Below are 18,395 nucleotides of genomic sequence, written 5' to 3'. Positions count from 1 at the left end.
TATTTTTTTTTGCAAAATTCTTCTTTTGTTAAATTAATCTATTCAAATCAATGCTACATTCTAGTTGAATCAAATTTCAAGAGAAAAAGAAACCAATTCATAGTTATATAATTACAAAGATATGCAGACAGCTGCGATGCGTAGAGATTATAACATTATGAAGGGCACTCGAACAGAAAGAGATCGATAAGCGGAAACGTACATCCTGCTCTTACGTTTGGTAAATGCAGAGTACAGAGGGACAACTCGAAACCTACTGTATATCATTTCCTTTTCCATTACACAAATTACGCATTATGTGTGTATAGTAGAGAGAAAGATAGTTATAACTTCGAAAAGCTGCAAACTCATACATGTATACATATCTTTCGTTTCCGATCAACCTTTATGTACTTTTCGTCCCTCAACAGGTAGAACATGAGACACAGGTGGCACCTGGCATAATGTTACTGTGCCATCACATTGTACCGGTCAGTCTTCATCATCACAGTGGCGCGAGTTCACGCATGGTGTCAAGTTAATATTTATGTAAAAAATATTGTTTTTTAACGTTTTTCCATTGAAATTAATTTTATTTATCTGCAAGAGTGTGTGCTTTATCAAATGTAACAATTTTCAAATAGTTTACAAAATCCCAAAAGCTTAGTAAGTTTGTTTATAAAAAAGTAAATGTTTTTGTGTGATTTGTTCAATGAATATTTATAAAGTGTGTTGTATGGATTGCATTTTTCAGTAAATAAATTTTGAAAAGTTCTATCAATTAATAGCTTTGTAAAAATCGTTTTACACCGAGTAAGTCTGCATGGCTTGGGAGACAAAAGAAATAGTTGAGTTTCCGGTCGTGTGATACTACGTATCAAAAAAGACAATATTTTCAAATTTTTAACATATTTGTTATAATATATTAAAATGAAGACACACATAAAAAATAACCTATTGCATACATATTAGTATTCAGAATATAACATTTCGTGAATATAAAGCGATGAATTTGTCAGTTACAAAGTTTCTCACCGAAAACGATGATGTGTTAATTTTTATTCAATAGCTCATAGTTTAGTCTCTTTTTATTGAGAAAGAACTTCACTGTACAATTTTTAACTAAAAAATAACAATTATGTTTTATTCTTTTCATGTTTAATTTTCACAAGAGTACATTTATAAAAAAATTACAGTTTTAACTGAAAATTTACAATTATTTATTAATAACACCTTCTTTACGATAACACGATTGAATAATTAATTTCCAACAATTCAAAATAAAATATTGGTCAAATTTGGTTATCAGCAAGGATACTTGATAATATCAGTAAAGTTAAGATTAATTACATTCATAAATTTTACTACTTGCATCAGTTTACTTGAATGAAGTACAAAAATCTCAAGGTCAAAGAATTCAATAAAATTATAGGCTTATAAGAATATTAATTACTTTGTCTGGAATAATTTTGTCTAAAAATTAATCTACTTTAAATCAGAACATGTAGAATTAACAACCCTTCAGACATATTGCTATGAGATATTTTCTCATGTTTGATTTCAAATATACTTATTAGAAAAGTTACCTTCTTTTTTTTACTCTCTTAAGTATATCCAATTTGAAAAAAAAATTTTAATATCGTAAAACATTCGATATGAAATTTTTTCTAGAAATTGCAACAATTTCTTTTATCGCAATATATTGTCTATACGATTTCGACATGTTCGGATAGATTCGGATTTACTTCGGTCATTTCCGTACTTTATACACACAGTAGCGCACTTGCGGTGAAAGATGGTGAAACAAATAACGATAAATCTGAATGGTTGAAACTGAAAGCAATGTATTTTTAATAATACGTGAACATTGCTTTTCAAGATTAATTATATAACCTAAAATCAAATGATATCTGCATGTAAAAAATTTCTGCTACTTTCTTTCACTAACTATTCTTCAAAACAATAATATTCCATTTTCCAAATGGATATTCCAAAACCATACCACATCGAAAAGAAACATTAATTTCATAAACTGAATGTTAAATAAATGTTAATTATGTTGAATAATTGACAAATCAATCAATATTATCAATATTATTAAGTATTGCATAAATAAATATTGCTGTGGTATACATTATAATTCACAATTTGAGGTTAAGTAATAATAAATAAGGATTTAGTAATAATCCATTCAATTGAACGATGCCGGTTATTTCTGAAAGAAGATATTGCTCGACACAGATTTCTAAACATTTCGTTATAACAATGTAAATACAATGTAAGATCTTTTATTAAAGAAGCAAACACCGACTAAATTTTTTTAAAATAAAAACAAAATGGTAATAATAAATTAATTAATTTTAATTATGATAATACATATTAAAAATGCAACTTTATTGCAATGATTAAAAAATGGCATTTGTTTCTTTTAATAATGAATATAGTTTAGAAGCCAAAGTATTATTGTATGCATAAAAAGTCATCGTAGCATTATATAATTTTCATTAAAAAATTATTTATATAAATAATTCATCAAAATATTGCATAAATAAAATACATGTTATTACATAAAAAAGAAGTTAATACATGAATTATTTTTCTTTACAGACGCGAGTACGATAGAGCAGAAAAGAACATTTAACGAAAAATAGTGATAGCTTGAAGCTTTACTCGAAAACTTTTTCAAGAATTTCATGATTCATTATTGAATTACGTGTAATAAGAGAACAATGGATAAAAAAAAGACAATATTAAAAGAAAACTCAGATAAGGAATTAGTTTTTGTATCAGATAGATAATTAAGACTTTACTATCAATAAGTTCACAACACGAAAACATCTGGAAATTTAAATAGTAAGAAAAATTATCTAAATTAAAAAATTTTTTTGTGATTCAAATAAAAAAAAATTCACAAGCAATAGACTTATTAGTATGTGTACCAACAGCTGTCCTACAGAAAATGGAATCCATGAATAAATTTCAGAAGAGTGCAAAATATGAAATCGGAACTCCTCGAGAATGTACAATTTCGAGAAGAAAGAAAAAAGATAAAAGAAGAATCCAGGATAATGCAATAGAATTGACTCGTGATTTTGATCTGAGTGAGGCAGTTAAGAGACGTTGGATTCCATCAAATAAAAGAATAGATGACTCTATTACTGAAAGACTTGAATTTATACGAGAATTAAACCTGAAAATTCTTGCAAATTACACAAATTTTCAAGCTAAATCCGGAAAGACATCAAAACATTCTACAAGTACTGTAAGTGATATAAACCAATCAAATGGCATCATTAAACGAAAAAGTCAAAGCCGAAATGTGTTATCAAATGTACAAAAAAACGAGGAGCATGGTAATGCTAAATTCAAGATGGAACCAATGAATAAAGCTAATCTTAATGACTTCGTAGAAAAAGCTATGGTAAGTACTCATCAATGTAAATATTTCTCAAAAGATGAAAAGAGTCCGATTAATAATAAATTTTCTGTAAATAAAAAATCGAAATCTATTGATGACACATCGCTTGATGAACTTACTAAAAGATATACAAAATACCGTTCACATGCTGATAATACTAGTTGTCAAAAAAAATTGCTAGCTCATGAAGATCATGTTCTACCGCATTTTAAAGATTCGGATCAACAAGAAAAAAATGCTTCGTATAAAGATATAATGCAATATCCAAGAACTTTTCATTCAAACCAACTTCAAATTCTAAATGAAAATGATCAACGAAATATCGATGTAATCGAAATTGATACTGATAATAATCATCAAGAAGGTTCAGAACTCTACTTTGAGTATAATATGAATTCATGTAGTGATAATTGCGAACATTCGTTTGACTCTCAGCATAAGAAAGAAGAGGAACATGAAGAAATAGTAAGGTGTAAACTCGTAAACACTTATGCTAATGAAAAGAAACAAATTCAGTTAAATGATAATGAAAGTCCTGATAAACTCAGAGAAAATACGAACCAATGCGATAGTCGAAACAATAATCTGAATTTTGGGAATGATCATAAGATTAGTTCAACTGTAGGTAATAATTATATCAATACAAATTTATCTATGATTGAACAAGACAACGAAAATGATGAAGACGAATATCATCAAAAATGGATTGATTCTTCTTTCCGAGATAGAATTGATCATCAATCCCAAAGTGGGTGGATAAGGATACATACAGGAACGAAAACTCGTCTTTTCCAGATCACCATCAATACAACAGTTGAAGATGTTTGTAGAGATATGTTATCTTGCAATGAAATATCTCTCTACGTCCAGGTAAATATTTTATATTTAGTATTAAGTTTGCCAGAATTGAATTAAATACCAACATAGTCATTAAAATTATAATGATTTTTAAATTTTTGATTTCGCACCAATTGAAGTGACAAATCTATTGCTTAATATTATTTTTTTGATGGATCAATAATGTTTATCAAATTTTACAGCATAATGGAGTATTTGGGCAACGGTTGGCACCCAATGACAAACCATTGGAGTATCAAGAAAAGTTTCTTCAGCATCTCGGTTATGAGGACTCATCAAAAAGAGCAAGACTAGGAGTGGATCCTAAACTGCGTCATTTAATAACTTTTTATGCTGGTGAGTAAACGTAAATTATTTATTGTTTTCAAAACACGGAATCGATATAATTAAAAAATTGTCCTTTTTTTGCTGGAGGAAGTCAACTTCTATTCTCACAAAAGAGACATTATGCTAAAATTCTTGGACTGATAATTATGTTATCGATTAAACTGCATCTAAATTTTCAAATGAATTTAAAAAGCTTCTTTATAAAAATAATGGTGATTAAGGTTAATCATACAAGAATCTTCTACTTTCAATTAGCTTCATCTTAAGCCAACTGGAGTTATTTATTAAATGCAAATTAAGTAAAAAATTTAGAACCTTAGTACACACAAAGCGTTATATATTTGAAGAATCCTTATTATTTCCAATAATTTTCAATTAACTAGTCAGAATATGATACACTAATTAAGACAAACGTGAAAGATAAATGACTAGAATTTTAATGATGATTATAAAATAAGTGAGTTAAAATAGGGATGCTCAACTTGTACAAAATTAATTTTATTTCTATGTTGCCATCATATTTCTGTAACTTCAAGGTCCAATGTTTGTGAGAGGACTGAGTACCATTCGGGTTTTTACGTTTCTGTAAATTGGAATGCTCTATTTGTCCTATTAATTTGAAAAAAATCGAATAAAATAAAATCAGAATCTTTTTCTAGGTCCATCTGCTCCAGAAAAAAATTTAAAAGGATACAATCGATGTGGGTTCGTTTGGATATTGAAAGGTCTTGTTACGCCACAATGGAAGAAAAGGGTTTTGGTCGTTGTTGGTTCGGGACTTTTTCTTCATTCAGGTAAGAAAAAAATATATCATCGAGCATTATAACAGTGTAGTTCAAAAAAATGTTAAATTTGTGTTTTAAATGGAGAGAAATAACGAATTATTAGTTGTATGTTATAAATATAACCATGTTGTTACTGATGGAAATTACACCAACCAATTTTATAGTTAAAGATCTGGCATATCTTAAAAATTAATTACCATCGTATTATCACTCATCTTTTATGTCACTAGTACTTAATTGATTTCTTATATAATGTAATAACAAAAATAGTTGTGCATTTTCCTTAGAAAATGAGAGAATTATTCTCTTTAGATAATCTATGTCATTGAAGAATATCATTTTTTTTATTTTCTGAAGTTGCAATATATTGAAATACTTCTTTCATTTAAACAATATTTAATATGTGCTCTTTCGTATAATTTTGGATTAAATCAAATCCCAGCAGTTTGATTTATGGTCTCAAATATCATTCTGTTATTTTCTAAATTGAATTAAATCCAAATAAACATCATTTTTTAACCATTTATGTTATTGATATATATATATATATATATATTCATAATTTCACAAATTAATAAGCATCCCATTTCTTAAACGAGTTTAACAGAGAAAATGTGTTTATTGATATAAATTTTCTTTCTATACAGAAAATTCTGATTCTCAAGCGGAATGGATAGAATTAGAAGGTGGTTCTATTTGTTACGCCCCATCACGATTCGGCAAATTCGTATTACGCGTTACAGGCTATCCAATGTTGAGTCGATGGAATTCCAATTATAATTCAGAACAACGTCCATGCAATCGAGAAACAATATCAGCGAACGGTCACCATGAAAATAAACATCTTTATCTTGGTTTCGATCATTCTTGGACCCGTGAATTATGGCGAGGATGGCTCAAACAGGTATTTGCTACTTTTTTGGCAGTTCAAAATATATCAAATTCGTTTTACTGTTAGGGATGTTTTCCATGATTAACTCTTTAATACTAAGTAATTTGATATTATAAATATGATGAATGCTAGTTTGTAATATAACCGAACATTCTTCATATTAAGCCGTTTCAGCGGTAGTTTGTAATCCTGTCAAATAGTCTGATTGTTGTTTGTTAAATAAACATTCAGTATTGAAAATCTAACACGCTTGGTACTGGTCATTAATTATCTTAGTCTAATTACCCACCTTAATTACTGATCTGATTGACTTAATTAATTTAAGTATTTGCTGTTTTATTTATTTAATTGTTTTGGCTGACTCTTTTCTTATTTCCTAGTGTCAAATCATGTATGTACGTGTGTTTTTTTTTGTTCGTAGGCAATAGAAACATCTGATAGCAAAAGGAAACTGGATTTGAGTAATAGCAGTGTAACCAGAATCCCAAATTGCGCTTTAGCTTTTTCCGAAATTCAAGAAATTCATTTGGGTTATAATCTGTTAGAAGATGATGATAATAACTTTTCTATTTTAAAAAGGTAATTGAATAGTCCATATTATGTACTTGTTACCATGTTTATATCATAAGTTATTACTTAAATTCCATTTTAACGCTCCAAGGTTACATGTTTTATACCGCAATAAAAAACGAAAAATTTATTGTATGTATCAGTATAAACTTTTTTTTTGAAAAAATATGCCGAAAATATTATCTGGTGGTTGCCAATAAAATCAATTCACTATAGTTCTTGAATTCTTAAATATTTAAGAAAGATTTTTTCTTATAAAACTTAAAATGCAGAAAAATACATAATTCTTTACAATTTAACTATGTTTCATGTTATATTCTTCAAAAAAAAGATTCCCTTCACTCCAAATGGTATATCTGAAGCATAATAAATTATCAACAATTCCAACGGTGTTGATAGAAATGAAAGGTTTGACGACGCTTGATATTTCGGAGAATAAAATTGAAGAAATACCTACAGAAATTTATCAACTAATCAAGTAAGTTTATACAAATATCATACATACATGATAATATTGTTTCAATAGAACTTCTTTTCCACATGGTTGAGTTTCATATGCATGTTGCAATCTTCTCTATGATGATAAAATTACTCGAATCTCAAATAAAATTAGATTAAAATAAGAAAAAGTAGGATGACGCTAAGGCATAAGAAAAATAGAATTAGGACGAAGAAAAGATAAATTTAGTATGAGCTTAGGATAAAAATGAAAAATTTTTGCCCTACGGAAATGCTGATTTGTTGCGTATTCCAACTTTAATTAGGATTTCTTCATCTTGAATCGAACCTTAAGAAAGTATGGTTTTAGGATAAAAATAGGTGTTATATTCTGACTCGGGTTTCAAAGAAATTTATTGCAAATCTTAAAAATGTAACAATTGTTCTTGGAGTACCTATCATTTTTGGTAATTTTTTTTCCTACGGTTAAAAGTTTCATTTTACGTAAAGTTAATTCTTATTATGTTATACTTAAATTTCAAGAAACCAAATTACGTTTACCTATGTGTATATATACAAAATTGTGATATTGATGTCCATGTTTTAGTAACGATTTCATTCTCGTTACGTCAAAATGGAAAACTTACTTATTCAGTAAACTGTCTTAGTGAAAGAAAGAGAAAGAGAAGGATGAAGGTAAAAAAGAAACTTCTTCCTCGTTCATGTTGACTCAGTATATTATGACTCTACTAAAAATACTGTTCATTGTATCAGTTCTACTTGAAACATCCTTACAAGTGCATCCGTCGCAGTAGTGAGCGTGTCCTCGCTACGCTTCTACGACTTTACTCCCGTCAGTTTCCTTTCTTTTTCCTTTTTATACTTGAGTTATTCTTTACCGACATCATACGAATACATGTATACATATACTTTTATTTAAAAATTAGTAAATCAGAGTGTTGTATTTCTCTGCTTACGGATGTCAATTTGTTTTTAAGTTTCAAAAAGTGATTTTTTCCATGGTTATTTATTTTTGAGTGTTTTACATGGAGGAATAGGACGAGGGTAATATGACGATATTCTGCATATTATACTAACAGACTTAGGTTATTATGTTTGAATATCCGTATCAAAAACAAAATTTGAAAATTTTAGTTATACATATGCATCTGGTAATTGATATTATTTGATATCAAAAATTATAATCTTATCCAGTTTTAATAAAAATTTGTGTAACTGAACTTTTCGAATGCATCATTTTTAATTTGATACATGCAAATATGATTGTTGATTTAGATCACATTTTTATACCAATTTAATAAATTAAATTTTTTCAGTTTAAAAGAATTGATCCTCGATCGTAATAAAATCAAGAACTTGCCAGTTGAAATTGAATTACTAAAGGAATTGAGGAATCTTTCGCTTGCGGATAATTTGTTTACTGATCTACCGCCATTTTTGAAAATGAGAGCTTTAACAGTTGTAAGTATTTTAATTTTTTACAAAATAATTGATTTTATAATAAATAGTAATTTTGAATTTTTCCGAGTTAATGATTAATATAACTAAAAAGTTTTTAGTAGTTGAAAAATTTTTTTTGATTGAACATTTATTGATTAGAGTAGATAAGAACTTTCATGTTAGTTCTAGAGTAGTAAAACTTTTATAGTTATAAAAGATCGAATTTACTCTTTTCGCGAAAAACTTTTTACATGATTGTTAATCTAATTGATTCTAATTGATAAAGTCATTGATTCGTTATTGGTTAAAAAATTCAAATGATGTTATATTTATCAGCACGCAAGAAGTACGCCACATATTCCGTTGATTACAAAATAGAAAAAAATGAAATAATATTAATTCAATTGTTTCATAATAACAATTTGCTAATCATAAGGCTGTTTTCTACCTTCATTTAACTGTAATACCGAATGTTAGTTTCAACGTTTGTTTAGCTTCTTTGTACTTTTATTTTGTAAAAAAAGGATATTGAATACTGTGATTATTCTGTTTGTTTTTTTTCAATAATTTATGTACTTACATAGATCTATTCATCAAACGATTAACTGAGTACAGGGAACTGGGAGAAAACAGATTTATAGGGCAAGACGAATCTTTTGATTTTTAGAGAGTAGTAACTCAGTGAGGCAAAGCGGATCCTGCGAAGCTGTTGATATACAAGTTTACACTGATATGAAAATATGCCTCTTGTTCAAATCACATTATTTATACCTTATAGTTTTAGTATATTGTCAAGTTCGTCATCTTGATCAAGAATATATTTATATACTTTCGAGCCCCTAGTAGCTAGGCCTGACGTAAGAATTGTCATCAGTCTTAGGCTCGTTTGCTTCCTTTCAGAGTCAGATTACCATTTATGTCTGACATTAAATTTCCTGAGGAAAATCTTACGTTTGTCTGCTTCCGAAAAACGGCAGACACATACCTAAATGATAATCTTAGGCCATCATATGTAAGTCTGCCGTCAGTCTTACGTTGATTTGGCTACCAGGGACGATTTTATTTCATAAAAAACAAATAACCCTTTTAATACAGAGTATGCGAGTTTAATGCGCCCGACTGGCAATTTTCATTCATGATTTTAAAAAGGCTCAGATTACATTTTTTCGATTTCGTCCCCAAAAACACCATTGCGTATAAAATGTTTGTGTAAATAGTCTTCAAAAGTATCAAAGGCCCTCAGATGAACCTATACCAGGGGTGAGCAAACTTTAACTTTTGCAGAGCATCAATAAAAAGGTCTACCGAGTAAAATCTTATACCTTTCTTACTTTTACTCGCAGAAGTAATAGCTCTGAAAATTATACCTGGAGAGCCACTTTGGCTCTGAAGAGCCACGTTTGCCCACCTTTGACCTATTATATATACATATATATTATATATACGATACTAAAAATTTCCTCAGAACACCTGTAGATAAGTATATGTAGGACGCGGAAACATGGAAAAAACTATCGGGACTACTCCAAGTCCTTATGACAGGTACTTGAGTACCTGGGTTATTTAAGATAATTTTTATTGTGGATCTTATTGCATGATTACTCTTAATCTTCAAAGGGACTTTGACTTAAAAACGTAGCCTATGTTTGTCGTAGAGGTTCAACAATAAAATCACGATACATATATATATAAAGTTAAATACTTACAACATACAGTACTTACTAAAAGTCAAATATTTACCCTTTAAAAAGGAAAAATACTTGTAAATCCCATCAGACATTGTCATTATCTATAATCAAATAAATTTTATCGTCTGCTCAAAAGAATGATTAAAATTTTTATCATTGATTTAGTTCAACGATTATTATTCAATTTAATAATATAAATAATTATATGTCGCTGTTATTATTAATAATTGCGAAGAAATATACGTCTTAATGTTGTGTTCAAAGTACTCAAGGCTATATTGTCTCAATTACTGTCTCTTATTATCTCACTTATTAATAACTTCATCACTCAATCAATCACGTTTATTTCTATTATATGATCTTGTATAAATTAAATTCATACTAAATTATACTGATGATCTCTAATTGAATTGAAGTCTTTGACTATGTCGATTATCTTATTGATTTTATTTAAAAGTCATAATTTTTTTTATCATTTCAATGGCAAGTAATTGCTTCCATTTCAATTATGTGTTTTTGCAGGATATGCTGACAAAGAATGAGTCAAATAAGATCAAGGATGAAAAAAATAATCATGCTCATTTACAAAGAGTTAACTTAAGAAATAATCAGTTGAAAGGAAATATCATATTAGGAAATTATGGTGTAAGTAAAATTGAATTGTAATAAATTGTACAATTTTCATTTAATAAGAAAGCACTTTCAATTATATATGTGTAACCATTTATTTACAGAATTTGACTCACTTAGATGTAAGTGAAAATAATATTGAAAAATTGGATATTAGCGCCTTAAGTGAATTACAAAGTGCACGATGTGCACGAAATTCTCTAACCGAATTAATTTTGTGTGGAAAAAATCTTATTTCACTTATTGCCGGACATAACAGTGAGTTTTATCATTTTAATTTTCTGTATTATTTAATATTTTTCTAAAAAAAATAATTTTTTTTTTTCTAGAATTAAAAAAATTGATTATTGAACCAACACCTATTTATTTAGAGCACCTTGACATGTCATAGTAAGTAGTTCGTGTAATAATGTGAAAAAATATTTATAATTTAAAACACAAAACAAACCATTATTCTAAACATTTTAAATATTTTCAGCAATTCTTTAGATGGATTACCAGAATGGATATCTGATTTACCAAACTTGCATACCCTATTTGCATCTCACAACGATCTCACTTTTCTTCCTGATAAATTATTATCTCAACCATCATCATTAGAAGTTTTAGATTTATCTCATAATAGACTACAATCTCTACCTTCACCAAAGAAGCCACTTAATATTGTTCATCTTACTCTTCAAGATAATGCACTAAAAACATTACCAACTACATTTTTTCAGTACACTGAAAGGTAAAAAATAATTTATAAAGAAAAATAATGAATAATTTAACAATTAAAATATTTAATAATTAAATCTTAGATAAATTTTATTGTAAGACAATATTTAAGCTAAACTTATTTATCTTACATTTATGATTCTGATAAATCCCACTCAGTACACTCTTCAATAATTTTATTACTTTAGAGATAACATAAATAAGAGCTCATTTTTTTAGAATAAAAGTTTTGAACCTATCGAACAATCGTCTTTCTGAACTTGTATACAATGATCAACATTCCAAAAGCCGATCGAATACTCACAATTTAGAGAAGTTATACTTGACTGCCAACTGTCTCACTGATACAGCATTAGATGCACTTGCTAAGTTTCCTGCTCTCCGTATACTGCATCTTGCATATAATGTTTTGGACACACTTCCAGAAAGGTAAATTTCAATTTATACGAAATGATAGATCTGGTAACGAATTTTATTGACAGCAGTAGATATAAATCGTCTTAAGAATTGAAAATATGCAACAGAATATTTATATTTTAGTTGCATTGCTGCATGGAGTGACTTAGAAGAATTAGTTCTATCAGGAAATAGACTTCAATATCTGCCAGATAATATCTCAAGCTTACAACATCTACGGGTTTTACGAGTCCATTCTAATCGACTTTTAACCTGTCCTACATTTAATAAAACAACTTCATTAATGGTAAGATTTTTTCACAATTTTAGATCTAAAGTAACTGAACAAAAAAAAGTTTAACGATCATAGTTTATTTTGTTTGAAAATTTTACAACAAACTAATACAATTTTAATTTGTAAATATAATTTTACTAATATAATTACGGTCCAATTCATAAGAAATTTCAATGTATTTTATCAATCATTATTCTAAATATAACTATGTATTTATGTTTGATCGTTAAACAATATTTATAAAACTAGATGTTTCATTCTCCGATAGTAATCTAATGTAATCATGCAGATTTGTTAAAACTACACTTTTAATCTGCATACAGTTATTAATTAAAAATTCACATTCTTTAATATGATGAGTCATTAAAAAAGAAAAATATCTGAATGGATATGATGAGAAAGCCACTCTAAAACGAGAAGAGACGGGAAAACTGATTTATTTAAAAAAAAAATTCACAATTGAACAAAAAATGCGCAATCTCTTCCAAACACTCAAGAAAAATAATTAATAACTCTTCCACTGTAGTAATTCTGTAATTATTATTAATCAATAATTCAATAATTTCAAGCGCCTCGCCGTGAAAGAATCTAGTGACTCACAAAAGTGAAAATAAATTTGACTTATTCCGGCAAGCTACTGTAAGCGGAGTCACTGAAAAGTGTCTAATTGGGTCAAATTCATAGAAAGTTGTCCTTATTTTTGCTGTCGCCCGATTGCTTTCGATCCAAGATTGTGTGTGTCTCGTTACATTGAAATTAAATATTCATTGAATAAATAATAATATTATGATTAAAATAGTTGAAAGACAACTGGCTACTCATTATAATATTTATTATAATGGCTTTGATGACAACAAATATTGCTAGACTCCATAATGCCACAATAATTAAACCTCCATAAGAAAACATAGATAAAGATCTACTTAAAAATTACTCATTTATGTTGGATAGATTGACTGATATTTGGTACCAATAATATGTGGTAAGAAAATCATTTATGATGCTAAATCAATAGAAATATAAAAGTTATGAATACTATATAATAAAATGACTGATTTAATGGAACACATCTTGGAGAAGAGAATGAGATTTTCGAAGAAATTGACGAAGCTGGTACAGATATAAAAAAAATCGTCGCAAAAACAATCCTTGTTTGAACATTCAGATTCAAATAGATAGAATTGTATGGAGTTTTGATAAGGTTTGGATAAGTTAAATGAAAGAGTTTTCAACTTTCTAGAGAGATGTGATAAAAGAAGTGTAATTAATTCGAAATTTGAGATAAACTTTGATATTCTCTAGAAATCTATTTTTTTTTTTAAATAAAAAGGTTGTATATACCACCAAGTGTGAAAAAAATTGTTGAAATTCACCATTATATTCCGCATTAGGAACTCAACCAAAAGTTTCTCTTCAAAAATCCAATTTGGTAACCATTTTTTCTTCATTGAAGTAAATATCTTTGCTCGGTAGAATAGCAAGTACAACCAGTGATTAGCATCAAACAAAACTAATCTTCAATTAGAATGTATAAAAAATCATCTAAATAAAAGTCAAGTTAAAAAACTATGAAAGAAGAATCACAACGTATTTGGTTTATTGAAAAAAATATTACTTTCACTACATAAAGAAAAAAAAGGAAACTAGCTAATTTTACTTTTGAAGAAAAATTGTTAGCAAAATTTTTCAAAAACTTAATTACATATTGTCCTTATTAAGACGCATTTATTGATCTTTGAGCTAATTTGATTTTATCACATTTATAATATTAGGAAGAACTTCATACCATCGTAAAATTACCGAATTTTGATGTGTGTAAATGCAATGATTGCAGCATGATTACATTCGATTATTATCGTCCAACGAAAGACTAATATAATCGTGACCTAACAAGCCTTTATGCGAAATTCGATTTATTGATCTCATAATTAAATAAATAGTACAATATGTAATAAAAAGATTTTATCACTATCCTTTTGAAAATTATATTTATTATGCTTCATTACACGTTAAAAAAGTATTATTACTGAATTATTAAACTAGAAATTGAATTTCCAATAAATGTAAAAGATGAATGTACAAAAATTGAACTTTGTATCTCTATTCTATTGTAGGTAGTTGACTTAGCCCACAATCAACTCAATCAAGTAAACCTAGCGACCTTGGTACCACCACAATTACAGTTCTTAGACATATCGTGTAATTCAAAACTTCATGTGGACCCTAGACAGTTTCAAGCATACCGATCGCAAAGACCTGTTTCCCTTATTGATGTTTCGGGTCAAAACCGATCTAGTATACCCTTTCATCCATTTCAACAAGAAATTATTGATGAAAAGAAAAAAGCAGGTCAACCTTGGAAGCTTGGGTTTTCAGAAACAGCAGGAACAAGAGAAAAGTAAATGAATTGATTTATAATAGCACTTATTCCTACCACTTATTACCCTGTTCATTTCTTTGATGTCAAATGTGATGATTTTAGATTATTCATCTCTCAAGTACGATTGCCGTCATTTTGTAACACAGAGGGCCTTTTTGGAATTTTCGATGGCTGTACAAATCAAGAAGCACCAAATTGTCTTCAAGAAATAATTCCAAGACTTGTTCTAGAGGAAAAAACAATTAAAGAAACGAGTAAGGATTATCTTAAATATACACTATTATCAGCACATCAAGAATTGAAAGAGAGAGGTCAAAAGTATGGTGTTGATTCAACTTTAATTCACATTGTCAAATTGAATTCATCTCAAAGTCATCCACGCGTGAAAAAGAAATATTGCTTGAAGGTGGCCTCATCAGGTGAAACGAAAGCCGTTTTATGTCGAGCAGCTGGTCCGTTAGTTTTGGCTCCATTTAAAAAACCATCTCCAAACCTTCAAATGGGGGAAAATATGTTGTTTCCTTACGTCATGTTGGATCCAGTAACTGAAGACATCATTTTAGAAGAAGATGATGAATTTGTAATTATTGCCAGCAAAAAATTATGGGAAGTAATGACTATTCAAGAAGCTGTTAGAGAAGTTAGAGCAGAAGCTAATTCAGTTTTAGCCGCGAAAAGACTACAAGATTTAGCTCAAGCATATGGCGTTGAAGACAATATAAGTGTAATCGTTATACGATTTACCAATTTTCATTCAGGCGATTTAGATCAATTAATGAAAGAACTTCGACACGTTGTAAGTAAAAATAGAAATCAATTGGATAATGATTGTTCTTGCCTTTGTTGCGCACCATCTTCTCACCATAAATCTTTAACTTACTGTTGTTGTCATGCAAATAATGGTGAATCATATTTAAATGGAATATTGAAAAATATTATGAATAGACCAGAATACTCAAGACCTCGGCCAAATAGATTCTTTAAAAACTCAGGTGTCGTGGGAAATTCTAGTCCACCATTCAGAGATGATAGAAGTTCTCCAAGTGGACAATCGGATCAAACTACTGATAGTACTTTTAAATCAAAGCAATCTATCGGCAAACCTTGGATTGGAAACACAGCATCCCGAGCGGCATCAAAAAACCGTACAAATGTGATAAAAAATAATAATTTCGTTCAAAAAGACAACGCGCATCCGGAAAATTCAGGTCCAATGAACGAAGAACAATTCAGATGTTGGGAATATATGCTAGAGCAAAATACTCACATGCTATTTAATAAAGAATTAGATACATTAACGAGGCTTCCATTAAAAAGAGGTCAATCTAGATCAACACCCCATTTAGCTAATATTCCATTTCTCTCCAAACGGTTCGGTAGCGCTCGATCATTTCACCCACCACTTCCTCGAGCTTCTGTTATGAGATTCGGCAGTGGAAGAAGTTTCATGAACGGAGGACCGAATGCAGCATATTTTGGAAGCTTACAAAGGCTTATGCCATATAATTTAGAGTATAACTTTGCCGTCATTCAGGAACGGGCAGGTTTAGATTCACTTGAACAAGATTCTTCGAGAATGCAACAATATTGGGGAGTCGCTACTACTGAACTTTGAAAAATATTTTTTAAATAAGTTGATTTCCTATGTATACAATATTTATCAATGTTACTAAAGAGATATTTATGGCACTGTTTAAAAAAATATAGAAATTTTAACAGTAAAAAAAGATATATAATCAAAAACAAAAAATTGTACAAATAATTCCTTAATAATAATAAGTAATTTATTTTTTCCAAATAGTTTATGAATATTCTCGTGTGAACGGTTTCTTTTTTAATAATATAATTTTTTGAGATGCTGAATTTTTATATCTTGCAGCCAGTCAACCTCTGTATGCTCAGCAGTTTTAAATAGTCTATTAGATCATTATCGATAGATTATGATATATATATATATATATATATATATACATATATATATGAGATCTTACCGCAGTTGCTGAAAGAGAAAAACAGTATGTATTTCCCTATATTCTGTAACAAAAACTAAATAAAAATTCTCTTGTCAAACTTATGTACAATAAGTGTTTTGAAAGATATGAGCACAAATCGACGATAAAATGATCCGATTGATTCTATCTAAACTCCCTTATTATTATGGAAAAAACAAAAAGAGCTCATGACGGAAAGAAATTAATTTCAACGACCTTAGGACTGGAAATAGCCTGATCTTTCATATAAGCCCTCGACCAACCCCGTAGCATCATTAGCATAGAAGTTATGCATATTTTTATGTTTTACACATTTTCAGGAATATCTCTTGATTTTACTGACCAATTCCAGTCGATAACCAGTGTTTTGAGACCGTCTTGTCCCCCCCTTTCCAATGACATACTAAGTTTTATGACCCAAGCATAAATACGGTTTTTTGCATTTTTTGAGGTTAGAAAAGGAAATTTTCTAACTTTGAAGATTAGAGGTTATTCTGTACGTTCCGGTGCTCTGAAATTCGATCGTAAATAACAATTTATTCCAACGACCTTAGAACTGGAAATGGAGGTGGAATTGGAAATGGCTATAATTTTAGCATAAATTATGGTTGGATCCTTCTTTTGACTACATTAATGGAAAGCTCTTGCTCTCAGGAATCTATTGATATGCTTGTAGCCCATGTACCTCTTATAGATCGTCAGTTATGATCGAAAAACAAAGCTATGCTGCAGCGGAGCATAGAAAAACCTTTAAACGCTCATAACTCGAAAACTAAGCGAGATACGGCATTTTTGACGGGGATATCCTATAGGGGGGATCCAATTTTTTACTCAGGTCCAGATCTTTCATATGAGCCCTCGATCAAGGTCGTAGCATCATTAGCATAGAAGTTATGCATATTTTTATGTTTTACACATTTTCAGGAATATCTCTTGATTTTACTGACCAATTCCAGTCGATAACCAGTGTTTTGAGACCGTCTTGTCCCCCCCTTTCCAATGACATACTAAGTTTTATGACCCAAGCATAAATACGGTTTTTTGCATTTTTTGAGGTTAGAAAAGGAAATTTTCTAACTTTGAAGATTAGAGGTTATTCTGTACGTTCCGGTGCTCTGAAATTCGATCGTAAATAACAATTTATTCCAACGACCTTAGAACTGGAAATGGAGGTGGAATTGGAAATGGCTATAATTTTAGCATAAATTATGGTTGGATCCTTTTTTTGACTACATTAATGGAAAGCTCTTGCTCTCAGGAATCTATTGATATGCTTGTAGCCCATGTACCTCTTATAGATCGTCAGTTATGATCGAAAAACAAAGCTATGCTGCAGCGGAGCATAGAAAAACCTTTAAACGCTCATAACTCGAAAACTAAGCGAGATACGGCATTTTTGACGGGGATATCCTATAGGGGGGATCCAATTTTTTACTCAGGTCCAGATCTTTCATATGAGCCCTCGATCAAGGTCGTAGCATCATTAGCATAGAAGTTATGCATATTTTTATGTTTTACACATTTACAGGAATATCTCTTGATTTTACTGACCTATTCCAGTCGATAA

At 29.4% G+C, this 18,395-nt stretch overlaps 1 protein-coding gene across 4 annotated transcripts; it reads left to right on the top strand.

Annotated features, from left to right (window-relative positions):
• Positions 1-327: 327 nt before the first annotated feature.
• Positions 328-16,545, top strand: Phlpp (PH domain leucine-rich repeat protein phosphatase). 4 transcript variants are annotated; one of them, XM_035089388.1, is made up of 17 exons: positions 1,854-2,318; positions 2,587-2,832; positions 2,925-4,267; positions 4,438-4,591; positions 5,242-5,376; positions 6,015-6,271; positions 6,681-6,838; positions 7,161-7,307; positions 8,605-8,749; positions 10,939-11,061; positions 11,151-11,304; positions 11,376-11,436; positions 11,525-11,779; positions 11,986-12,195; positions 12,307-12,469; positions 14,572-14,855; positions 14,940-16,545. In XM_035089388.1, the coding sequence occupies exons 3-17, from the start codon at positions 2,939-2,941 to the stop codon at positions 16,450-16,452; spliced, it is 5,088 nt and encodes a 1,695-aa protein (XP_034945279.1). In that variant the 5' UTR covers positions 1,854-2,318; positions 2,587-2,832; positions 2,925-2,938; the 3' UTR covers positions 16,453-16,545. The 4 variants fall into 4 exon arrangements, with proteins under 4 accessions (XP_034945280.1, XP_034945279.1, XP_034945281.1 ...); XM_035089389.1 differs by lacking the exon at positions 1,854-2,318 and adding an exon at positions 328-645 and having other exon boundaries at positions 2,587-4,267; XM_035089390.1 differs by lacking the exons at positions 1,854-2,318; positions 2,587-2,832 and having other exon boundaries at positions 3,358-3,400; positions 3,523-4,267.
• Positions 16,546-18,395: the final 1,850 nt, after the last annotated feature.

The sequence above is a fragment of the Chelonus insularis genome, unplaced genomic scaffold (assembly GCF_013357705.1).
Source record: "Chelonus insularis isolate UGA/USDA-ARS -01 unplaced genomic scaffold, ASM1335770v1 contig_66_pilon, whole genome shotgun sequence".
NCBI classification, from domain to species: Eukaryota; Metazoa; Arthropoda; class Insecta; order Hymenoptera; family Braconidae; genus Chelonus; species Chelonus insularis.
This window is presented reverse-complemented; position numbering and strand designations above follow the sequence as displayed.

Excerpts from the sequence above, each read along its gene's own strand:
- Phlpp (XM_035089389.1), top strand. The coding sequence starts at position 2,939 with ATGGAATCCATGAATAAATTTCAGAAGAGTGCAAAATATGAAATCGGA. Across the intron at positions 7,308-8,604 it reads GAAATTTATCAACTAATCAA|TTTAAAAGAATTGATCCTCG; the intron begins GTAAGTTTATAC and ends AAATTTTTTCAG. Across the intron at positions 11,780-11,985 it reads TTTTTTCAGTACACTGAAAG|AATAAAAGTTTTGAACCTAT; the intron begins GTAAAAAATAAT and ends TCATTTTTTTAG.